General features: G+C 47.9%; 2 protein-coding genes across 3 annotated transcripts in view; one reads left to right on the top strand and one right to left on the bottom strand.

The window, feature by feature from the left end:
* The window catches only part of LOC121865705, a 61206-nt gene that overhangs the window by 12318 nt on the left and 22984 nt on the right, over window positions 1-25904 (top strand). The gene's annotated exons all lie outside the window — the stretch shown is intronic.
* On the bottom strand, window positions 1167-18286 carry LOC121865703. The gene is made up of 4 exons (XM_042365230.1): window positions 16413-18286; window positions 6967-7137; window positions 6053-6689; window positions 1167-4042 (listed from the first exon to the last, which is right to left on the bottom strand). Exons 1-4 carry the CDS (start codon window positions 17936-17938, stop codon window positions 3464-3466), a joined length of 2913 nt encoding a protein of 970 aa, XP_042221164.1. The 5' UTR covers window positions 17939-18286; the 3' UTR covers window positions 1167-3463.

The raw sequence follows: 25904 nt of genomic DNA, 5'->3' as shown, positions 1-25904 counted from the left end.
GAATTAACGAGCTGCATGACCCAGTGTCGAGGAATAGTTCGAGAAGACCGGACAACTCGCCAACTGCACTGGCTAACCATTACCCCGGAATACGATCCACAAATTGATTAACATCCAGGTCCCAAATACTGCTGGGTAGACAGAGGCAAAGGGCGAAGTGACCGTCCTCACTAGAAACGGACGGTGACAACTTGTGGGATGATCATACAGTACATTACCTCATTAATAATCAACTAGGAGAAACATGTACCTTAATAAATGACTATAATAAGTTTACAAAGTCTCTTTTCGGGCAGTTACTGGGCCATCGGTGCAGGATTACACGGCCAAGAGGAGCTCAATATAGCACAGTATATACTTCTTTATAATGTACTGTACTTTAAATATAACCTTTGATCAGCTTAAAAAGCATAAAACTTGAAGTCTTCGGTTATCTCTTCTGTTCCTTGATGGCTTTTGTATAGAGTTACTTTGGTTGCACAGTAAGGTTATAAGTGGAAGAGATTTCCTTAAAATTTTGCCAGTTACAATGGGATAAGATATTGGTTGATCCCTACTAATACAGGGCATTGGAGGTGTCCCTGTGTACACCCGGTAAAAAAGTACCTTTACAAATCTTGAGGGAAACAAAATAACACCACGAATGAAGGTTTTTGATAGGCCCATGAGGCATACTGTTATTCACCAACCATAATGCAACAAAACTAATTTTATTTTTTGAGTGAAATGACTAAATTAGGCCAACCATAATAGGTAAGAATTGCCTCATAATCACACCAACCAACCATAGTGAGACGACAGGATTATTCAGTTCTTAAGTCGTCTGACCCTTCCTGAAAGTGTACATACAATAGTTAAAATTATCGTTATTTACATTTTTCTACCTACAGTTAATATTGGAAATGGTCACAGTAAGAGTTGGAAGTGTTTACTATGGTACTAACTAACTGTTTGTGGCCCATAATGTCTGGGGAAATGGCCTCCTGGTGATGTGGCCGAGGAAAAGTATTTGGATGTAAATATGCCGGTCATAAGGGGCCAGAGTGTCAGTTTATATTGGTCGTCACTGGAGTTTGGCCGCACGAACCATTAGCACCGTTCCCAAAGTTATACCATTAATTTGTTTCACTTACCTGCATTAAAAGGAAAGAATGAAGACTTTGATATTTACTGAGAACTTTTATTGGCCTTTATGATGAGGGAAAAGGAAGTGACTGAATGCCCACAATACTTAACATAATTATATCACATTGCAATAATATTAATACTGTACTTAGCCTATACTAGCTAAAGGTGGTCTCAGTCCTTCAATAGTGAGGTCGTACGTTCATCTTACAGGTGAACGTAAGGATGAACCGAGACCTCCTTATAGTTAGGTTCTCCAGAGATTCACCCCACGTTAAATGACAGAAATGTTTGTCATTTATTTAACGTGGGATAAACTGCCAGAGACGACATTCACATCATAGTAAACCTTTTGAAGAAGTAAGCAAAGACTTCTTTCATAATACTGTAATAATATAGAACACTACATGTTTATTTACCTAGAGTTATGCCCATGTTTGGTGATGGTGTTGCCCAGCCATCAGCTCACAGACAGACAGACAGACAGACAGAACAGTGTCTCCAGCTGGGTTGTGGCTCATACATTCTTATCATTCACTCTACATAACAATGATCCTTTCACACTCACTAACAATCAGCTTATTCTCTATTTAGTTTTGTTTAAGTTTATTAAAAAAGACTTTAATGTAAAGTAAGTCACTATTGTCAATAAATGTGTGACTAATTTACACACCTGCCTCGGTCTGTCGGACATTGTGTACAGAGTTACCATTTGTGATGCTTAGATTGATGATTTAATACCTGATTGTTGATGATACTCAAGTACATGTAATACATTTTTATTAATACAGTATACTCTACTGTACAGTATTGTAATGTATAATATTCCAATTGTAATATTTAATTGTTTTATGTAGATTTAAGTTGGAGCAAGACTCATACAGTATTTGGCCCTAGTTACAGTATACTGTACTAACATAACATCTAGTTATAACATGTTTAAGTCTCACCATATGAAGCATTAACTGGTAGACACTGCAAATCTTCCATCAAGATATAAGCACAATACAGTACAGTGCAGGGTAATGCCAACATGTAATATTTACTGTCACTGCGTCATGTATCAGTCGTGTGGTACAGCACCGGTGTATGTCAGAGCACACGGTCCATAGTCTTATGCTTGGCACTGAACAACACTAATGTCACTTAACCATCAATGTGCGGGCGATGACACGAGACAACAAGGTGAAATGCTGTTGTTTTCAAGCCTGCCGTCATAACTCGCTGGTCACGAGTAATACCCTGTTGTGCGTCTCTGTCCGTCCAGAGTTCAGTATTCACAGTATTTCATCAACAAGACACAAGGTTAAAAATGGTCACATAGTCTCTCAGTTTGTCACTTTGTCTTAATGGTCGAAAAGTGTCTCTCACTTTACTAAGAAATATTATTGCCACTTGGTCAGAGTATTCTTCAGTGATATTATCAATCTAATTTTCAAGGTGTTGTTGCTGCTGCTTCAAGAGTCCATTTACACTACACGTCAGTCATATAAATGTACCTGAGATTGAAAGATGGTTAATGAATAGTATTGCATATAAAAATTGAAAGGGTCTCTGTGGATCCCAACCCAGGAGACACAGGTTAGATACTATGGCCATGCAGAGTTGGTTGGGTGTTGTTCTGTTGTGGTAGCTATGCTGAGCTGGCTACTATTAATATCATTAGCCAGGACTAAGCAAACCCTTGAACCCATCACATAGGGGTTACCAGCTTATATATTATTGAAAATTATATAAAGGAATTAAATTGACATTGCTACAGGTATCTCAAGATGTAAAAACAACCACCAGCATTGGGAGAATAATTCCCGCAGTAATATAATAAATGTAACGAGCAATCCAAACAAAGCGAACCCTTCCCCTCCGACCTTTACCGTCAACCTGATTGTTAAAACTGGCTCTGGTCGTTGATCCTTAACCCACATTTAACCAAATTGCATTGAGTTCTGTCCCCTCTTGACAGTAGTGTACTGTATATTATAACCCAAGCATAATCTGGAATGCACAGTGACTGACCTCAATATCCTCAACCCCCCACGCAGTGGGAAATTAATTTCTGTTTTAAGCGTAAAATTTTACAGTTAGGGAATCAGACAGAAATATATTGGTATAAGAAGTTTCATATCACTTTTGTATGAAGAGACAACCAGAACTTGGTTGTGGTTTGAAAAGCTTGTGAAGTCCTGTACTGTACAACTATTAAAACATCATAACTGTTTGCAAATTCTAGAAAGGTTTGGCAACACACTGCTCTTATTGTATGTTAGTGCTGTAGTACCCTTCTATTAGTACAGTAATTAATGTTTTTAAAGTTATGGTAGAGATATTTGATGTAGACTTACTTATCATCAAGTGGAATTGAGCCTTGTCTGTCACGTATGTACTCGAATAAAAGTTCATTACGACGAACGTCCGTCACTGCATCTTCCGGCCCAAAAGGAGCAACATTCTTTGAGGCCAGCGGATGAGTCGTCGTACTGGGTGTCGTCGTGGTGGTGGTGGTAGTGTGAGGTGGGGTGGGACGGTATCTCGGACGGTTATTGTAGGCGTACCGGGGTTTTTGCCGCTGGTATACATTCCCGGTGTACGTATTGTAGCCATTTACGCTACCGGCGGGGAGGCCGCGTCTCAACCCGTAATTATATTTCTTTACCGCTGGCGTTCCCTGCGACGGAGGAGCATTGGAAGGCTGGTGTGTGGTGTGGTGGTGTTTGTGCATTGGTCTGATGGGGAAGTAAGGCTTGGTGGGTCGGTTCTGTTGGGGTGATTTATGACGATGACTTTGGTGGTTGTTGTGGTCAGGAGAGAACTTTTGAGGAAATGTACCCTTCTTGTTGAGGCTGGGCGGGGACTGTCTTCTCTGGGCTTGCTGAGGAAGGGACGATTTGACAGGTTCCAGGTTGTTGGTGGAAGACTCCTGGGGGAGAGAATAAAGGTAGGGTAAGATATTTTATTGTGTATTACCTTGTACTTAGTTTAACCCCTTGAGGATGATGGTTTAACTCTTTAAGGGTGATGGTTTAACCCCTTGAGGATGATGGTTTAACTCTTTAAGGGTGATGGTTTAACCCCTTGAGAATGATGGTTTACTCTTTAAGGGTGATGGTTTAACCCCTTGAGGATGATGGCATTGGTTTATCTCTTTAAGGGTGATGGTTTAACTCTTTCAGGATGTTTTAACCCTCCAAGACTCACCATAATTCACTTGCTCATCCAATATATTTCCCTTGATCACTCTGAAGGGTTTGTGTCCCGAGACCTCCATCATGCGTCACTGTTATATTACGACAGTTTCCACCATCACATTATCCTCCCATAGTAGTGATGTACGTGTAAGTCCTTTGGCTTGACCCTTTACGGTGTTTCTTGCTACTCATTCTGCCTCTACTGACTGTGTAAATCTGTGTTTTTCTTCGCCACTTCTTTGTAATCTCGGTTTTATTATTATTACTATTGGCGTTATTTGTCACAGTACCATATCTCTATTTTTGGTGATGGAGTGTTTTAGTGTTTTAACTTGACCACCTTTGTAAACTGCTTTAATGCTGGTAAATAGAGTATTGACGAATTTAATCCACAACCCCCAGGCATGTACGGTAGGTGCTGTTAATTAAATTCTTTCGCAACTGATTGGTGTGCAGCATCTCTCTCTCTCTACATGGATATAAATTTTTTTTTCTCAAGCGTTAATTTCTTTGTTATCTTCGTTGATCTGTTATGATTCTCTCACCTGAAAGAAAAATAATAGGGAGACCATTAACTTGCCTCTGGTGCATGAACCCGAGACACCATAGTGATTATGTGGCAGTATCCATGAACCTGTAGCCTTGGGAAACTGTTTAGTAACTGTATACTGACATAGTTTTAATTATTGGTCAATATTTGAGGTGTTCCACTTCGTAAGGTGCATTCAGACCATCCAGGCGAAACCCTTTTTTATTGGAAAGCACTATTTTCGGCCTAGCTCTATATGAAGGTAGTTGATAAGATCTCCTTACTATGCTGTAAATAAGGTTGAAAGTCCTTTGAAAATTGGGTAGAACATCGAATTGTGGCAGACAGGAAATTATGGGCTTGGCTTTTGCATCGTGAGGTGCTCTCATCCCGCCAGTGAGAGAGTGAGTGAGAGGAGCAGACTGCCAATCACAGCGGCCAGTCTGCAGCCTCCCCCCGTCTCGGCCAATCACAGTGAGCGTTTGCTATCTACGTCACGGCCCCTCCAGCCAATGAGGCAGAATCCCTCTCTCCCTCTCCCTCAGTTCTCCTTTGTTGTGGCGGGATCTGCACTCTGATATCGATTAAAGTAAAATAAGCCATAAGTGGGTGGGAGTTTTGTTGCTTCAAGTCAATATTGCAACAACCCAGTACATTACTTCATGACCCGCTACCTACCATCTGCAAGTATACAGTCCTTTAGCTTCAAAATGCATAACAAATTATTGCTGTGTCTCAAAAAAACCCCAAAGTTATGCCTGTTTGAAGTTAGAAAAACTTTAAACGCGGTTTTCTCTGTTTCAAATTTTGGCACGAATAACCCATACGATGCGGGGCGCCACATTTCTTCTCGTCCTTCACCATTTTTGCCACCTATTGTAACTAACACCCATATACTGTACTGTACTGAGACTTCGATTTTGAACTGCCTGCTGAGCAAATTCTATGTCTAGCTCAATAAACATGTGGGCTGGCTCAAAATGTTTCTAGAGCATATTACATTGAGCTAGTAGTGTTTTGCTGGGTTTATATACTGGAAAACTTTGCTTACACCAAATTTGTGCAGACCCTGAGCATAGTTAACTTCTAAAAATGTTTCTATTGATTTTATTACCCAGAATGGCTGTTCAGTACTCTACATGCTCTGTGATAATGTTATTCCCTTCTCGAAAGATAAGCTATGCTGTGTGTTGTTATGCTGTGTTGTACTTACCTCTTGATTCGGTGTTGCTGCATGAGGAACATTGGATCCATAATGACCTGCCTCGAAGAATCTTTCCCATACTTTTGGTCTGATGCCGGTTGGGAAGTCCTGGAGTGCCATCCCTGACACACTGTTGGAGTTGGAGATGGCATCCCCGGGAGCGCTAGAGGCCGGACTGTCATACTTCTCGTACAGTTTCTCTGGATTGTTGTCGTTGTTATCGACATCCTCTTGTCTATACTTTGGATTGTACTCTGACCCTGGCACTGACATTGGTCCCTGTCCACCATAACGATTATAAAAAGCGTGGACCGACATCGCCGCGTCGTTGCGGCTGGAGTCGCTTCCCGGAACTTCTTGCTGTGATTTTCTCTCTGGTAACCGGTAATTGTACGTCTGGCCGGGGGATTTGGTGGCGAGGTATTGGTTCTGTGGCTGGAACTGGGAGGGCAGCGAGGGAGTAATGTGCATTCCTCCCCTGTGAGCGGGATAAGGGGGCGGAGGTGTGTTGTGTTCCATGGTAGAGTCGTGTGGGTTGGGGGAGTCGATGCGCTCTATCACGGTGTTGGTCATGGTGGAGTCTTGTGAGGGACGACCTCCTGACGGTGCTGTCTGGTCAGGGGGTTGAGTGGCGGCAAACTCTAGCCTGAGAATGTAATATAATAATCAATTTGCATGAATAAGAAAGAAATATATGGCAGTTTTAGGTATCAAGAGTACAGTAAACTTATTTTTTATTGATATGCTGTACACCTAAAACAACTGTAATTAGTAAATGTTCAATCTTTATGTTTCTTGTTGTATGCATTAAGTGTTGCATCTCCCAGAACTGAGAGGAACCATACCCCTTAAAATTTATGTTAAAAAGACGCGGGTGTGTGATCTTGGGCTGCCATTGTTTGGTATACATTATAAAACATTACCTGGAGAAGAACGTGATCGCCTCCTTAGCGGCCGGGTGGGGGTCGGGTTGGAGGGGGCACTCGGGGTAGAGGAGGGCGCAGTCTTTGCCCATCCAACCAGCGCGGACAGCGATGAGCGAGTCTCCCAGTGAGTGTGGCGCCATGTCCTCCAGCACCCAGCTCACCACCACACTGTAGACACCCACACATGTTAATATACCACAACATCAACAATAAAAGAAGATTTTATTGAAATTTAACACTGTATTCTGAAGTATTGTGTTAGAGATACAGTATAATTCAGTAGTTTGGTGGTGTCCCATACATAACACTGTATTCTGAAGTATAGTGTTATAGATACAGTATAATACAGCATTTTGGTGGTGTTCCATACATAACACTGTAATCTGGAGTATAGTATAGTGTTACAGTGATGATATACCATTGACCTCGAGCTGCAGTAGTATGTACAGTAGATGTAACCCCCTAAATACAGAGCTGAAACCCATACAATAGTCCATCGAGGTTACTATTGGCATGATGTCACTTTAGCCAGATATAAAAAAAAAAAATTGTAAGAATTAAAACAAAAGACAATTGTATACATTATTAGTTTAAAAGTTGCCAGACATACTTGGTGCAATATTAAGCTCTGTACAACATCCCCTACCGAAGTGAAATAACTACTAGCCATACGGTGATAGAAAGTACTTAATTTTTTTTTATGTAGCCTGTACAGTACTACAGTAGTTTTCGTGTCATGGAGGTAGTGTAGTGAAACCTGGAGTGTGCTGACCTTAGAGTTTTACGGATGGTTCAGGTGGTGGTGGTCTAAAGGACTTTGTGTAGTGAGTGTGTGTGTGTGTAACGAATTATACCGCAGTGACAAGAATTAACTGTATAATGAAGTCTACGGCAACAGTTAAAAGACGTGTGTGTGTGTGTGTGTGTGAGAAGGTAGGGAATACCAATGTCGACAGTCATAAATTGAAACCTTGTAATTATGTGCTTGATGGCGACAGATAAAGTATAGATTTTTTTATCAATTTGCATTTACTCTTAAATATGCATAATATGTCTCTCTCTCTCTCTCTCTCTCTCTCTCTCTCTCTCTCTCTCTCTCTCTCTCTCTCTCTCTCTCTCTCTCTCCTCTCCACTCTCTCTCTCTCTCTCTCTCTCTCTCTCTCTCTCTCTCTCTCTCTCTCTCTCACCCCTCTCTCTCTCTCTCTCTCTCTCTCTCTCTCACCACTCTCTCTCTCTCTCACCCTCTCTCTCTCTCTCTCTCTCTCACCCTCTCTCTCTCTCTCTCTCTCTCTCTCTCTCCACCCTCTCTCTCTCCTCTCTCTCTCTCTCTCTCTCTCTCTCTCTCTCTCTCTCTCTCTCTCTCTCTCTCTCTCTCTCTCTCTCTCTCTCTCTCTCTCTCTCTCTCTCGTCACGCTGTTGTTCATCTGGACCGTGTGCAGCAGACTGGAGTCACTAAACTATATTCCTTCACTCGGTATAGCGTGTGTTGCGCCATCTGCTGCAGTAGTTGTCAGCGGGAACACAATAGAGGGCGGCGTCGTTAATGAGGGATTCTTAGCTCATTTTATCGTCTTGTCTTCCTCCAGAAATATTACATTATTCTGGGAACAAATCGTAAGTGTTTAATATAGGTTAGGAGTTTTTTCTTGTGTTAATTCACGCCTTTATGCCACACCCGTTCTTCTGCTTGTGTATGTACGTGTAAAGTTGAATACCAGCTAAATTTATCTTCAGAATTAAACAAAAATTATCATGCGTAGAATTATTTTATTTTTCAGGCTTTTAATGAATCTGCATTACCTGATTAAATTTCTATATTAATTATTTGATATTGACGCCACTAGTACAAGCCACTGTATTGGGTTGACGGTTTGAGTTTACGGAACACAAGGTACCACATAATTTGTGGTTTACTGTTTTGTTTAATGTAGTGAGGCGAAGAACATCAGTCAGTGTGGTGTGGCGATGGGACACTGGACACGGTGGACGATCTCTCTCTCATGGTACGCTGCTCGCCGTGTGTATGCTTGTGGTCAGCCTCCCGTAGATGGTGTGTGTGTGTGTGTGTGTGTGTGTGTGTGTGTGTGTGTGTGTGTGGTTCCCTTAAGTAATTGTTTTTGTACATGTTAGTTTTATTTGCTCTTTTGTGTGTGTGTGTGTGATACTTCATGTTGGTTGGTTCATGTTATTTGCCCGTGTGCTAACCTGCCGACGTGTGTGTTGTGCTCTGGGGGTCTGAACTAATACCGGAAACCAGACTTGAATTTCCGTAACCAAATTCCGGATATATATATATATACCACTAACTATTTGGAGTGGGATGAAATAAGGTTAGGTTTCAGGTGGTTAATTATTATATCCTCGTTAGGTGAAATAAACTGGGGTGGAGTTTGCTCAGGTGAGGTCTGTTAATGAAGTGGCAGGTTAGGTGGTGACAAGGACTTATGCTGGAGAGTGTGTATGATTATTACACACACGCCTTTATGTATGTATGCATGTATGTATGTATGGTCAGTGTTAACCCTCTCCCCCCGGCGCCTGTGTGTGTGTGTGTGTGTATTTAAATAGTTACCTTGTTTGCTTTCACTCGTTTTCATCCGACGGGGGTGATGGGGGGTACTGTATATCTCTGTTGGGGGGAGGGGAGTTAGGTAGGGGAAAGAGGTAAGGGGTCTTGGCTTCTTAGAGGATGGGGCCGAATGTTGGTAGTTGTGGTTGTTGATGGTAATGGTGAAATGTTTAAAGACTTGATAAAGGATTAGTGGTAGTTGTGGTTCTTGGTGGTGATGGTGGTAGTGATGGTAGGTAGTAATAATGGTGGTAGTGAAGACTCTTATTTATTTGTTTGTTTATTTTAAGTAAGTATTATTATGACATTCACTTGTGTTAGTTATGGTCGCCGTACTGCTACACACAACGTCACGGTCACGCTTGTTTACTTCCTGTTGTTTACTTCCTGTTGTTTACTTCCGTTTGTTTACTTCCGTTTGTTCATTCATAAAATCTTGACTACGTGTGTTTTTGTTTTGATCCGTGACGTCATTGTGTCCTCCCTCCCTCCCTCCCTGTCCTCCGTCTTAGAGAGTTAGTACGTAATGGGCGTCTCTCTCTCTCTCTCGCTGTGGCCTGCTGCCCCTTGTGTGTGTGTGGGGGGTGGGGGAAGTTGCATGATGTAGCAAATGCCTCAGTGAGAATATCTTGAGGGGAAGTGGGCCAAGAGTCCACCAATAAGTGGACCTGTGTGTGTGTGTGCCACTTAAAACTACATAATAATAATCTCACTATACTTGTACCCTACGTTATTATAAGGGAGTCTCTCTCTCTCTCTCTCTCAGCAACAGATTAAATAACAGGTAACAGTAAGAAAGTGTAACGGTGGCAGCAGGTAAACAGGTGGCAACATATACCTGTATATACCTGTACCATTATTAAGAACGCCATCTGTTGAGTAACGGAAGGTGTTTGCATGTCTCCTCCTTCCCACTCCTCGCCCCCTCCTCCTCCTCAACACCTTATCCCCCTTTCTCTCTTCTCACTCTCCCACCTGCTCCCTCCCCCCCCACCCCTCAGATAAGATGTGAATACCTAGTCAAATGAGCCCCCAGCCCCTAACCTAACCTAATCAAACCTAACCTAATCAAACCTAACCTAATCTAACCTAACCTAACCTAATCAAACCTAACCTAACCTAATCTAACCTAACCTAACCTAATCTAACCTAATCCCTAACCTAACTAACCTAATAATCTAACCTAATCCAACCTAATCAAACCTAACCTAACCAAACCCAACCCAACTTACCCATTGGAGCTACATGGCCATATACTTATAACAATTAGATTAGGTTTAGGTTAGGTTAAGTCACACGCACACAATGAACCAAGAATGTGTGTGTGTGTGTGTGTGTGTGTGTGTGTGTGTGTGTGCACGATTTAGGTGTGTAACCCCGCCATGTTACCTGGGGCCGTAATTTCTGTGGTTTCCCTCCATACTTCCTCCTACCCTCACCTTCCCACCCTCCTTCCTCTCCTTTCCCTTCCCCTCTCCTCTTTTATTCCTCTTGCCTACCCACCCTCTTTCCTTCTCCCCTCCAACCCCTTCCCTCTCCCCTCCTTCCCCCTCCCCTCCTTCCCCCTCCCCTCCCACCTGTAACAACTGGGTCACAGTGTCGTCTACAGGAACATCGCTGCGTCACCTCGGAGCTCACAATAAAGTTAACATCGAGGCGGATCATGAGTCTTTACTGTCGTGGAAGAGGAAGTCATTTATTTACTGTCGTGGAAGAGGAAGTCACGTATTTACTGTCGTGGAAGAGGAAGTCACTTATTTACTGTCGTGGAAGAGGAAGTCACTTATTTACTGTCGTGGAAGAGGAAGTCATTTATTTACTGTCGTGGAAGAGGAAGTCACGTATTTACTGTCGTGGAAGAGGAAGTCACTTATTTACTGTCGTGGAAGAGGAAGTCACTTATTTACTGTCGTGGAAGAGGAAGTCACTTACTTACTGTCGTGGAAGAAGAAGTCACTTACTCGACCTCAGTAAAAACTCTTTAATTACAGGTGTTAAGCTTGACCGGGGGGGGAAGGGGGTCACGTGAAAATTAGGCACCCGTAAACTTATCAATGTTTTACCTGGTTAATTAAACACCTTTACTACCTGGGGGGGTAGAGTAAGATGGGGTTAACAGGTTTGGTGAGCGTTAGACCCTCCCACAACCTCTCCACCTCCCACAGCTCCCAGCAACCTCTCCACCCCTCCCACAACCTCTCCACCCCTCCCAGCGTTATCTCAACACTCGAGGCCTTTGGTTGGTCCTGTTCGTTGTATTTACCTGAACAAAGTAAACATCATTAGTTATTCATTATGACTGACCAACACACACACACACCAGCAGCTGTCGGGTGTAAATTAACGTCAGCACCAGTTCCTTCGCCATTGTTTATTGCTCAGCCCCATTGTTTATAGCTCAGCCCCATTGTTTATAGCTCAGCCCCATTGTTTATAGCTCAGCCCCATTGTTTATAGCTCATCCTCTTCATTGGGAGTATGATAATGGTACAGTTATGGCGTGGGAGGGTCTTGTGGGCGTCAGTTGGTGTGGTTAAGTTTGGTTATGGGTGGTGGTGGTGTGGTGATGGAATAAGGTGGTGGTTGGTGTTGGTGGTGGTGGTTATGGGTGGCTTGTAAAAAAACATACAAATTGTAATCATCAGTCAAGGTTATGAGTTTGGTTGTTGGTTTAGATTAGTTTTAGGTTGGGTTAGGTGGTTAGATTGGATTGGTTAGGTTGGGTTAGGTTAGGTTGGGTAGGTTAGGTTAGGTTGGAGTGGGTTAGGTTGGGTTAGGTTAGGTTGGGGTGGGTTAGGTTGGGGTGGGTTAGGTTGGGGTGGGTTAGGTTGTGGTTAGGTTAGGTTGTTTGTGTTGAATGATTCTCACCACCAACTCCTCTGGCCTTATTAAACCCAAAAGTCCCCTGAACAAGTTATTATAACGTAACCTAACCTAACCTGAGCTAACCTAACCTATATCAGTGACAGTAATTAAGGGTTATTTAAAACAGGAGTGAGTCAGTTTTTAATTAACAAGAGGTAGGTGCTGTGCTGTATATGACGCTTCTGGGCGACTTGGTGGGGTGAGCTGGTGTACTGTGGCGACAACTTTCCTCTTCTGCACACACACACACACACACACACACACACACACACACACACACACACACACACACACATCACTCACCACACACACACACACACACACACACACTCACACACACACACACACACCTCACACACACACACACACACACACACACACACACACACTACGGTAGTTAGAAACAGAAGGAGGGAGGAGTAAGATTTGTCATGGTGAGGAGGGAAGGAAGAAGACAGACAGAGAGGGAGGAGGGAAAATATTATGGTGGTTGAACAATAACAACTGTCATTATGTGTGGCCGCCGTGTGGAGTAACAAGGTCCAGGACGACTTCCTCCTGCTGGTGAGGCCCTGAGGTCACCTCCAACATCTGGAGTAACAAGCTTCCTCGTGCAGGAGGAAGCGTTAGAATATCTGCCTCTCGTCAGTAGAATGTTTGAGGCCGGGGACCATTACCTCTTCCCAAAACGGCGGTGACCAGCCAACCCTGTAACCTTCCTTACTCCCATATTATTGTCTCTTGTTGACGAGGATAAAGTGTTGACCTGACCCAACCTGCAGGAAGCATCGCTGGGGTTACTGTAGCTATCATCGTGGTGATCTTCATATTACTTGGTGCATGCTGGTGTTGTCACCACCCCAGCTGAGAATGACCGACCATGTGTGAATCTGATGGAGACTAATTTGGTACTGAGAGGAAGACAGGAAGGGAGGGAGAGACAAACAATATAAAGACTCAACCAAACAGTAGGTGGACGCAACGATTTCATGACAGGGAGTAACTGTGTGTGTGTGTGACTGGCAAGATTATCGCCCAAGTCCTCCTAAACAGACTTCTTCCTGGGGCGGAAAACATCCTCCCAGAATCTCAATGTGGCTTTAGACCATCACGTAGTATCACTGATATGACCTTTGCTGCCCGCCAGATACAGGAAAAGTGCAGAGAACAGCGTCGTGCCATGTACATGGCTTTCATCGACCTAACCAAGGCCTTCAACTCGGTCAACAGGGAAGCTCTCTGGTGGACCCTCAGCCGTTTTGGCTGCCCACCAAAATTCATTGTCATTGTGAGGCAACTCCACGATCACATGAACGGCAGTGTCCTGTACAATGGCACCCAGTCTGAGTTCTTCCCCATCCAAACGGGGGTTAAACAAGGGTGTGTACTGGCACCAACTCTCGTTTTCATTTTGGGGTGAGGGCGGGGCTGCCTTCCTTACTCGTGCCAGTGCCAATTTAGCCGGCGGGGTGGACATCCAGTACCGGATGAAGGGTTTTTTCAACATAAGACGACCCCAGGCAGGAACAAAGGTGTCGGCAGCTTCCATCACTGAACTTCAGTATGCTGACGACCTCACCCTTGTCGCTCACACTGAACACGACCTACAGGAGATCTTGAACACCTACACATGTGTAAGCATGCACACTTCGGCCTTGAGATGAATGTACGTAAGACTCAGATTCTTTTTCAACCTGCCCCTGGTTCAGACACGCCTCCACCATCCATTCAGCTTAACGGTACTACCCTCTCTAATGTTACCCACTTTCGGTATCTCGGCTCCCACCTGTCCACCACCGAGGACATCGATGAAGAGATTTAACATCAGATCAGATGTGCATCTCAAGCCTTTGGCAGCCTCCGTTCCCGTGGATGACAGTAGACTGCCAAAACAGCTACTTTACAGTCACTTAACGAATAGTAAATGCAACGCCGGCGAGCAACTGAAAAGGTATAAAGATAGTCTTAAGACAAACCTTTAAAGATGCCAAATCGACCCCCTCACCTGGAGACAATTACTCCACGCCGTAACGCTTGGAGGAGCACCACACGAGAAGGTGTCAATGCTTTCGAGTTAGCCCGACTGCATACCGAGGCAGACAAACGCCATCGTAGGAAAGACGCTGCCACCGCCCCTCCCGCACTAGATGTAGCCCCCCACATGTGCAACATCTATAGACGACCCTACCTGTCCCGTATCGGCGTCTTTAGTTACCTCAGTACTCACCAACTCATATCATTGTATCATAGCTGGGTGATCGTCATTCTTGATTCCGAGTGACAGCAAAGTAGTGGTGGTAATTAATTTGGTCCGACGACAGATGGCAGTGTGTGTTTTGGTGATGAGTGGTGGCTGGTGGTACTGAGTTTATTATTGTTATTGTTGCTTGATTAATTGCTTGCTTGCTTGTGTGTGTATATAGTATGAGTGTTGTTAGTGATGATGACGAGGTGTGTGTGTGTGTGTGTGTCGTGATGATGTTTGTTTTCCTTTTACTGTTGTTATTATCGTTTATTTTCCTTCCCGTTATCTCTCCCATCCATCTCCCCTGACCACCCTCTACACCCCCCACCCCCCCTTTCACTGTCTCATTGGTCGCCCTTCTTCACCTCCAACACACACACACTCTCTCTCTCTCTCTCTCTCTCTCATGTAATGTTTTACCTGCCAGGTTTCATCGTTAGGCAGATGCTTTTATTATTACTGTGTGTCTGTCTGTCTGTCTGTGGACTGATATACCTGTGGTGTAATGGTCAGCTTGCTCGCCTCGCAAGTGAATGGACCCAGGTTCGATTCCCGGGCAGGGTGAAACTAAGGGCAAGTTTCATTACGCCATTTGCCTCTGTCTACCCAGCGGTAATTGGGAACCTGGATGTGTTTCGGGGTAATGGTTAGCCAGTGCAGTTGGCGAGTTGTCCGGTCTTCTCGGGTGATACAGTTCGTTAATTTAGGGTGTTGGTAACCCGCTCTGAGTCGCATTATACAGTTTCGTTATTAATGGTCTACCAGTTGTTGTGTGTATAGGGGTGAGGCTCAGGTAGGTAGATACTCTCTCACGTTATAGCGGGTGGACGTGAGTGAGGACCAACGCCGGGGTATGTCTGAGTGTGTGTCTTACCAGGTACACGCCCCACCTCACCCCCGTCTGGCCCACCTCACCCCCACGCCCTGCCCAGCCCACCTCACCCCGCCTGCCCCCACCTCACCCCGTCCAGCCCCACCTCACCCCCGTCCAGCCCCACCTCTTCCCCGTCCAGCCCCCACCTCCCCACCCCCGCCCTGCCCCTCACCCCCGCCCTGTAGCCCACCCTCACCCCCGCCTGGCCACCTCTGCACCCCCCGCCCAGCCCCACCTCACCCCACCCAGCCCACCTCACCCCACCCAGCCCCACCTCACCCCGTCCAGCCCCACCTCACCCCGTCCAGCCCCACCTCACCCCGCCTGCCCAGCCCCACATCTCACCCCCTAAAGTATCGTTATTTTTCTGTGTTTGCAATGTGGAACAGTGAACGAAATGCGTGGATCTTGCCGCACACCTGGGGGGCTCTCATAATTGAACACAGTAGCGGAGGGAAGACAGACACAGAGTCATCCTCCCAGCCATGAGAAGTAATTATCTGGACAGAGTCAACGAGGCAGTTAGAGAAATAACCTATTTGTTTCTGTCTGTCTGGCCTCGAGTCAACTCGTTTTAACCTGGATCCATCTCACCAGCACTGTGACGGTGGTGTTCTACCTGGCTTATGTAGCCCAGGTGTTGTTAGTTGTTTGGGGAGTTGTACTGTACCAGCTTGTGTATAGTTTAGTGTGGTGTGTAGTGTAGTGTGGTGTAGTGTGGCTCACCTCCGTCAAAGAGGAAGTGTGACCCCCTTGACGGGTTACAGGTTGATGGAGCAGAGTTACTTGTTGAGGTACTGTACCGGGGGGTGACGCCTATAAACAACACTCTTTCTGTACAGTATTGTGGAAGGAGGTTAATTGTTACCTGCTGGTGGATGGTGACTTACCTGGTGAAGGGGGTGAGGGCGGCCTGCACAGGTCCCACCTGTCTCCAGGCGTTGTTGGCGCGGCAGAGGAGCGCCCTCAGGCAGGCAGGTCGTCCCCGGGCCCTGGCGTACAGTGTACTCATGTCCAGCCCCACGGGGGACACCTGCGTCACTAGAGAGAACCACCTGTCCGTCCAGTGGCCTGAGGGACTCCCACCCAGGGAGTTCTCGTCCTCAACCACGCCCTGGCGCCTCACTACCTTCTGCTGCTGCTGGCTGCGGTCCTGGGCCTCGCTGTCATACACGCGACTGTACCGGGAGTTGTACTGGCGGCGGTGGATGGCAGCTGTTGCCCCCTGGCGGGAGGTGGACATCCTAGAGCGGCGGATGTGCCGCCTCAAGTAGTTGTTGTCCTCGCTGATAACCTTGGCCTCTCGGGTGTTACGGTGGGAGGTGAGGCTACCTCGCATGACGGAGGCGAGGGCGGGCACCACATTGACCCTCTGCTGGGCGCGTCCTAGAGCCGTGAGGGCCGCCAGGGTAGACTGCAGCTGACTCACACTCAGCTTACTGAGGGACCCCAGCAGGGAGGAGAGGTCCCCCATGTTGGAGGGAAGGCCACGACCCCCTCCCCCGTCACCCACCAGCTGCTGTAGGGTGTGAGTGACGCTGCCTTCGGTCGTCAGGGAAGAGTACAGCTCCTGCAGAGGTTTGTATATTGTGGGTTGGAGCCTGACGGTGGCCAGGGCTGCCGGCGACGACCCTATCTCTGTCATGAGTCGCTCCTTGGCCTGCTGGAGCCACCTGGTCGCCTCCGTGGAGGAGTTGTAAGTCACTAGCGACTGTATTTTAGTCTGCAGGAGGTTGAGCCAGGGAGGCATGTTGGTGTGGTGGCCCCCGCGACCCACCACCAGCGTGGCGGCGTCGTCAGGCATGGCCCGGGACAAGAGGTTGGCGGCGTACTGGGAGCTGTGTACCTTGATGACCAGCTCGTCCAGCACCTTCTGCACCTGCCACTGTATCACACGGTCAGACAGCGCCCCAGGCTCGCCCTTGACGTACTTGTTGGCGGCGTACACCACCACCGCCAGCAGGTTAAACAGTCCCACCAGCAGCACCACGGCGTCGTCCTCAGCAGGGCCCATCGGGTAGTCATCCCGGCCTTCAATGCCTCCATAGTGGAACTGACTCACAAACCGGGGAGCTGTCGTCGTTCTCAGTCGACGACGAAAAAACTGCGTGCGTCGTGGCGTTGTGGTGGTGGTGGTGGTGGTAGTAGTAGTGGTGGTGGGGGGCGTGGTGGTGTGCCGCCTCTGTTGTTGTCTTTGAGTGGCGGCGATGAAGGAAGCCGGGAAGCGTGAGAAGAGCTCCTGCAGCTGGTTGTTATTAAAGGATGTCTCGGGGGCGTGTTTGGTGATGGTGGGCGGGAGGTTGTCGCTGCTGGTGGAGAAGCCAGCGTGGATGGCTCGTGGGCTGATGAGGGGCAGCTGCAGCAACGGCTGGTTGAGGGGCAGGAAGGACCCACCGACACCCGCCTGAGACACCATCTTACTGGTGTGGGACAACACTCGCTCGCTCACTCACTCTTAAGAGGCTTACCTTCTTCACAGGAACCCTCCCCCTAGCGCCATGTTGAAACACTAACGTCCTTCAGTACAGTACACACTATTGTTTCTCTTCACCTCACTCTGTTTCAGGGAGAGTTATCTTCGACCCCGTGATAAACAGTACTCGACTTGGAATGTTTGGGATCACAACACAAATCCTCGACGGGTGACGGTAAAAGCCACTGATAGCACAACACGCCAGTTTGTTGTGTATTACGAGGAGTTGATGGGTGGCGTGTGTGTGGGGTTTTGAGGGAGGAGCCTGGACGTGTGTGTTAGCCAGCGGTGGACGGCGGACTGATGTGTGGCCAGGCAGTGTTGGACCCGAGGAGCCTCCATCAGTTCGCACCTCCACCACCCTCCCTCCCCTCCATGACGCCACGTCTCCTCCCCCCCACCCCTAAAATCACCTCACTGGGGGGAGGGATCATTGTATATGATTCGCCAACCTTATTCTCTAACTACCTTAATCACGTATTGACTGTATCACTGTCCCCCTCCACACACCCCCCTCCCCACCTCCCCCCACACACCCCCCCCTCCCTACCTCCCCACACACCCCCCTCCCACCTCCCCACACCCTCCCACCTCCCCCACACACCCTCCCCACCCCCCACACACCCCCTCCCCACCCCACACCCCTCCCCACCCCACACCCCTCCCCACCCCCCACACCCCCTCCCACCCCCACACCCTCCCCACCCCACTCCCCACACCCCCTCCCACTCCCCCCACACCCTCCCAACCCCCACACCCCCTCCTACCCCCCCACACCCCCTCCTACCCCCCACACCCCTCCCACCCCCCCACACCCCTCCTTCCCCCCACACCCCTCCCTCCCCACACCCCCTCCCCACCCCACACCCCCTCCCACCCCACACCCTCCCCACCCCCCCACACACCCCCTCCCACCCCCCCCACACCCCCTCCCACCCCCCCCACCCTCCCACCCCCCCCCACACCTCCCATCTCCCCCACACCCTCCTACCCCCACACCCTCCCACCCCCCCCCCACCCCCTCCCACTCCCCCACACCCTCTACCCCCCCCCCACACCCTCCTACTCCCCCACACCTCCCCACCCCCCACACCCCCTCCTAACCCCCACACCCTCCTAACCTCCTCATTCCCCCACCCTCCCTAACCCCCTCACACCCTCCTAACCCCCACACCTCTCCTAACCCCCCCCACCTCTCCTAACCCCCCACCCCTCCCACCTCCCCCCACACACACTGTCCCACCCCACACACACACCCGTCCCACCCCCACACACACCTGTCCTACCCCCACACACCCCTTCCCCCACACACACTCTCCTATCCCCACACACACCCCTCCTATCCCCCACACCCCCTCCTACCCCCACACATCCCGTCCTTCAAAACATACAGGTAGATGTAGGTCGCCCCTGGCATGGGTTACCTGACGAAGCTCACAGTGGTGCAGATCATCGTGGGTGGGGCGGGGGCTGAGTTAATGTTTCGATACGCCTGTAGTTTGGGAGCCAATTAGCTCTTGAAGGAGGCGGTTATGGGTAATTAGTCAATTAACCAACAACACAAGAATTATAGACGAGTGGTAGTGGGTCAGTGTGTGTGTGTGTGTGTGTCTGTATGTATGTATGTATGTATGTATGTATGTATGTGTCTGTCTGTCTGTCTGTCTGTCTGTGTGTCTGTCTGTGTGTGTTATAATATATTTGACACCCTCTACTGTACATAACACAAAGCTTGGTTTAATGTGTAGTTAAATGGGAATCGATCGAGGGTTTGTTTACATGTAGTGGTGGTAGTAGTAGTGGTAAATTTACAGAAGACGGAAAGCAAAACACCGTTGACGTTGCAAGAAAGTTTGGAAACAAAATGCGAGTGGGAAAAGTGTCTTTGGCGGTAAGATCTCTCACAGAGGAATCCTCCGGTGGGGTTCTGCCAATAAACAGAGACATTAAAACAACTGAAAGAAAAACATCCCCCTGCAAGTGAAGACGAAGGCATCAGGTTCCAGGGTGCCTATATCCCACCACGTCACGTCATCCATGTGAGCAGCAAGACCCCGGGTGAGCCAACCACGCCCCCCCCTCCACCACCCAGCCCCGTCCATATTGTGTTATTAACTGTTGACCTAACTGGCTACCTTCTCTTCTTCCTCCTCCTTCCTCCCTATCCTCTTCCTCCTCTATCCTCTTCCTCCTCTTTCCTCTTCCTCCTTCCTCTTCCTCCTCCTTCCTCTTCCTCCTCCTCCTTCCTCCTTCACTCCCTCCACCCCCCCAAGTATCATTCTCTCCCCATCAAACAAATAACCACACCTCCCCTCTCTCCCCTTTCCTCATCAAGGGAGGAGTAGGTCAGACAGTATAGGAGGAAACAACAGATGCAAAATGTGGTGACATAACTGGATTGTTGTACTCACGACGCCAGATGTGGTCAGCTGAGTAACACCCCTCTCTCCTCCCTCTCCTCACCCCTCCTCACTCTCCTCCCTGACCTCTCTCCCCCCCCTCCCTCCCCTGACCCCTTCCTGACCCCTCCACCTCCCCCTAGACTACCTACCTCGATCGAAAAAATGAAGTCCGTCGCCTTCAATGAAAAAATTTGGCTAGTTGCCATTTAGAGATTCGAGTGAACGATGAGTGGGACGGAGGAGATTCTAGTGGTGGATGAGTGGGAGGAGGAGATTCTGAGTGGTGGTTGGGAGGGAGGGAGATTCTGAGGAGTTGGATGAGTGGGGGGAGGATATTCTGAGTGGTGGATGAGTGGGAGGAGGAGATTCTGAGTGGTGGATGGGAAGGAGGGAGATTCTGGAGGGTGGATGAGTGGAGGAGGAGATTCTGAGTGGATGAGTGGGAGGAGGAGAAGAGTGGATGAAGAGGGAGGGAGATTCTGCCTGGAGGATGAGTGGGAGGGGAGATTCTGAGTGTCGGATGAGTGGGAGGAGGAGATTCTGCCTGGAGGATGAGGAGGGAGGAGATTCTGAGTGTCGGATGAGTGAGTGTCGGATGGGGGAGAGGAGATTCTGCCTGGAGGATGAGTGGGAGGGAGGGAGATTCTGAGTGTCGGATGAGGGGAGGAGATTCTGCCTGGAGGATGAGTGGGAGGGAGGGAGATTCTGGGGATGGGAGGGAGGGAGATTCTGAGTGTCGAGGAGATGAGTGGTGGGAGGGAGGGAGTCTGCCTGGAGGATGAGTGGAGGAGGAAGATTCTGCCTGAGGATGAGGGAGGGAGGAGATTCTGGAGGATGAGTGGGAGGGAGGGAGATTCTGCCTGGAGGATGAGTGGGAGGGAGGGAGGTTCTGCCTGGAGGATGAGTGGGAGGAAGGGAGATTCTGCCAGGAGGATGAGTGGGAGGAAGGGAGGCTCTCGCTGGAGGGTGAGTAGAAGAGAGGGAGGCTCTTGATGGAGGTTGGGCGGTAGGGCGGGAGTATCCGTGGAGGCGGGCGGTACCGGATAGGCCCCGAGGAGGAGGTGGTGGTGGCGGTGGAGGAGGTGGAGGAGGAGGTGGTGGCGGCGGTGGCGGGCGTGAGGAACCGTCGTATTATTACTGGTATAGCAACGAGGCTGTATAGTACCACCAGTAATGCACACAGTAAGCACATAAGTGGCGGCAGGAGGCACTGTTGGTGTACAGAGTCCTCGTACACAACATCGCTCGTCTTTAAGCCAACCACCTGGGCCAAGTCCTCCTCGCTCACCACCGTCGCCGCCTCCTCAAACAAAATGATGCAAAACAAATAAAGCAAAATTATCATAATTTTTATCCAACTAACCAAAATAAATGTGAATTTGGCCAATTGTCATAATTAACTGGTGAATTTGATGGGTGTTAACGGGATGCCCCCTGACCTTTAACAGCCATCCCCTAGTCTGGTGATGAATTGATCTCTCTCTCTCTCTCTCTCAATAATAATAATAATAATTAACGGTTTATTGAAAGATCATGGCAGCTGGAAGGCTGAGAATATGCAGTTACATAATTGGGGAATGGGTCTCTTGATTGACAAATAATATACACGTAACATAAGTGATACAAATATGATATATAATAACTAGGTGGGGTGAAGCTCAAACTACAGGGCATTTCAACATAGTGACAGTGCAAGAAGTATGACTGACTGGGAGTGAATACACTGGTTGATTACAAGTTATTGATAATTTTTACAATGGTTGGGACTGGGCTGTTCTTATAGCGATCAGTTCGTGCTCGTAAGGGCTGGATGCGGTTGTGGTGTCGAACAGTAATTCTCGGGCTAGGGATCTCAGGTGGTAGTAGGAGCCGGTGTCGGGGATGGTGCAGAAGCTTCTCACCAAATTTGCAGATGAGGTCGTGGTGATGGTCAGTGAGAGTCGAGAGGGTCAGTGTGTTGAGCGCTTCTTGATGTGTGTGTCATTAGTGAGCGTGAGACTACAGGTTTCCTTCACTAATTAGATCAATAAGGTGGGCTGTTCCGCCATGACCCAGTAGAAGAAATATTGGTTTTGTAACATTGGAGGAAATAAAACGTTACATGGCTGATATATTTACTTTATTGTTTATGATATAACCAAGGAAAATATACAAAACTTAACTTAAACCCAACCCACCCTGATCAAACCCAACCCACCCCAACCTAACCCACCCTGATCAATCCCAACCCACCCTAATCAAACCCATCCAACCCTAACCCTACCTAACCTAACCTAACCAAATGTGGCTAGACTGTGTTACCTTAGTCATCTCACCACCGCCAGGACAGACGTGTCAGGGGAGGCGAACGATACATTTCCTGAAGGTGATTTGGCGTGATTTTGTTATTTTTATGTCGTGACGGAAACTTATTTGGGCCGTTTTTACTGTGTCATGGTTGTGTGTGTGTGTGTGTGTGTGTGTGTGTGTGTGTGTTGTACATAGGGTCATATGTGGAGTCTGGTGAGAGAGAGTAGCGGTGGGGGTGACGTGACTACTTACCTGAAGGGTTAATTATCGCTACAGGTGTGATGATGAGGGTACAGGTTATCACGTTTATTTCTCTTCCTCCTCCCCACCCTACCTCCTCCTCCTCCTCCTGCTGCCCCACCTCCTCCTCCTCCTACCCTACCTCACCATCTACCCCACCCACCTCCTCCAACCCTACCCACCACCTCCTTCCCTATCCTACCTCCTCCTCCTCCTCCTCCTCCCTATCCCTATCCCACCTTCTTTTCCTCCCATCCCACCTCTTCCGTCTCGTACCCAAGACCACGAAAAGTTAACGGCAAGAGACACACATGCACACGACAGCTGTTACACCCGTTATGACCTCTGACCTCTTGACCTCTACAGAACACAGCGGCTATAAAGAGGTTCGTGATCATCATAAAGATCTCTCTCTCTCTCTCTCACACACACACGCACACACACACACACACACACGACCTGGTTACTCCCGTCATTACCAGGTTTTTTGCCAATCATTTCCGCTGGAGTTTTGACTGGTGGAGAATTCCTTAACCATCTGTCGCCTTCGTCCATCTCTCACGACATTATGGAGCAGCGTGTGTGATTGGTCAGTTCTCAGGCAGCTGGAGTAGTGGGGCGTGTGTGATTGGTCAGTTCTCAGGCAGCTGGAGTAGTGGGGCGTGTGTGATTGGTCAGTTCTCAGGCAGCTGGAGTAGTGGGGCGTGTGTGATTGGTCAGTTCTCAGGCAGCTGGAGTAGTGGGGCGTGTGTGATTGGTCAGGCCTCGTCAGTACAACCAATCACGTACAACCAATCACGTAGCGAGATTGGCAAGTCTCTTGTTCCATCATCAGTATTTTTTTTTTTTACGATTACCCAACCACGCCGGGGACCAAAGAATAAATACAGAAATGGAAAAGAAAAACAAAAGAAAGAGAGACAGAAAACAATTGAGACCCCAATCAGTGTGTAAATGAGGCAGTAAATGTGTGGGGCTAGAGAGAGAGAGAGAGAGAGAGGGAGAGAGAGAGAGAGAGAGAGAGAGAGAGAGAGAGAGAGAGAGAGAGAGAGAGAGAGAGGAGAGAGAGAGAGAGAGGAGAGAGAGAGAGGGAGAGAGAGAGGGAGAGAGAGAGAGATTTTTTTGCATTAGGAACTGGGTCATTAGGAGGAGACCACCGGACCTCTTGTTAACAGCCTAACCACCGCCGCGCCGTGTGTCTGGTCGGTGAAACTAACGGTTGAGGAGTTATCATTTTATTACCGTCTTACCGCAGGTCCTGACTACATTAAATACCGGGTGAGGGAGGGGGGTCGTATGTCAGACTGTGTGTGGGGGTCGTCAGTGTGTGGGAGGGGGTCGTCAGTGTGTGGGGGGTGAGGGGGGTCGTCAGTGTGTGGGGCGGGATGACTTAATTCTAAAGTTTTAATGAGTGTACCTCTGCCGCTTGCAATATGTTTTTAATTAATCACCTGGCTTATACCTGTTGGTGGGTGGGTAGCGTTGATCAGGTCTTTAGTTAACAGTATGGTCTACCCACCTACCCACCTGCACTTACCTACCTACTCACCTACCTCCGCACTTACCTACCACCCACCTACCTGCACTTACTCCACCTTCCTTCCCTCACGTTGCCTTACCTTACCTAACCTGATCTGGGGAAGATGATTTAAGTGGAGGAGGGAGAGACAAGAAAAGCCTCCCCTCTCCCCCTCCTCCCCCTCCTCCCCTCCCTCCTCCCCCCTTCTCCTCCCCCCCCTCCACACACCATTATTTCGGTGGATGTTTGTAGATGTAAATATTTCTTGGGAGGAATTAAATACCCTACTAGATGAGAGGAGGTTGTGGCGCCTCCAAGACAGACAGACAGACAGACAGATAGACAGACAGACAGGTGAGGTGGGTGTCAGAGGAGTCAGCTGGTTAGTGTTGGCTGATGGTGGAGCAGTTTGGTGGTGTAGATGTACTTGGTATATCCTGTCTGTCTGTCTGTCTGTCTGTCTGTCTGTCTGTTTGTCTGTTTGTTTTAGCGCGGTGGCAACAGATGGACAAAAGTTCTCCGTTATAATTTACAAATGTGTTTTAATATAACTCTTGTAACTTCCGTGTGTGTGTGTGTGTGTGTGTGTCTGTGTGTGTGTGTCTGTGTCATTAACTCGGCCTAACCTAATATATGATCAACTATAACTAACTTAACCTCATCTAACCAAGAAGTATTAAGGTATTTACTCATGAGGTGAAATAAGCTGGTGGGGGTGGCTAATCTTCAGGTGATCCAAAATACTGAAAGTCTTAAAATAATTGAGTACAGACAGACAGATACAGACAGACAGACAGACAGACAGACAGACAGACACTCATAATCTACTCCAGTAACGTGTATAGTGAGGGGGATAATTGGTTGATTACGCAGTTCAGTTCTGGTCACCGTATTACAGAATGGATATAGAATCATTGGAAAGAATTCAGAGGAGAATGACAAGACTAATCCCGGGCATTAGGAACCTTGAGTACAGAGACAGGTTAAAGCATCTTAATTTGCACTCCCTCGAGAGACGTAGAGCGAGGGGCGTCCTGATAGAGGTGTATAAGTGGAAGGCAGGGCTAAACAAAGGGGACATTACAAAGGTACACAAACTATCCAACCAGGAGTGAACTCGTAACAGTGGTTTTAAATTAGACAAATTTAGATTTAGGCGTGAAGTAGGTAAACACTGGTTTGGAAATGGAGTAGTGGAACAAGTTACCAAATATCATCATTAACTCGAATACGCTGGATAGCTTCAAACATAGGTTGGATGCTTATATGAGCAATAGGGGTTGGGTGTAAACGGGACTGCCCAGTGTGGGTCAATAGGCCCGCTGCGGTTTCCTCCATTCTTATGTTCTTATGTAGAAAAATACACTCGCCCCTCTCACCCCCCCCCCCACACACCCAGCTGACCCGGTCATTACATTTTTTAACCCACACTTTGCGTGAAAATTTGCGCCAGTAGCTT

This window comes from Homarus americanus, unplaced genomic scaffold (assembly GCF_018991925.1).
Source record: "Homarus americanus isolate GMGI-L3 unplaced genomic scaffold, GMGI_Hamer_2.0 scaffold34701, whole genome shotgun sequence".
Taxonomy (NCBI): Eukaryota; Metazoa; Arthropoda; class Malacostraca; order Decapoda; family Nephropidae; genus Homarus; species Homarus americanus.
This window is presented reverse-complemented; position numbering and strand designations above follow the sequence as displayed.

Excerpts from the sequence above, each read along its gene's own strand:
- LOC121865703 (XM_042365230.1), bottom strand. The coding sequence starts at position 17,938 with ATGGTGTCTCAGGCGGGTGTCGGTGGGTCCTTCCTGCCCCTCAACCAG. Across the intron at positions 7,138-16,412 it reads GCCCTCACCCCCTTCACCAG|TGTGGTGGTGAGCTGGGTGC; the intron begins GTAAGTCACCAT and ends GGGTGTCTACAG. Across the intron at positions 4,043-6,052 it reads CAGCAACACCGAATCAAGAG|GAGTCTTCCACCAACAACCT; the intron begins GTAAGTACAACA and ends TCTCTCCCCCAG.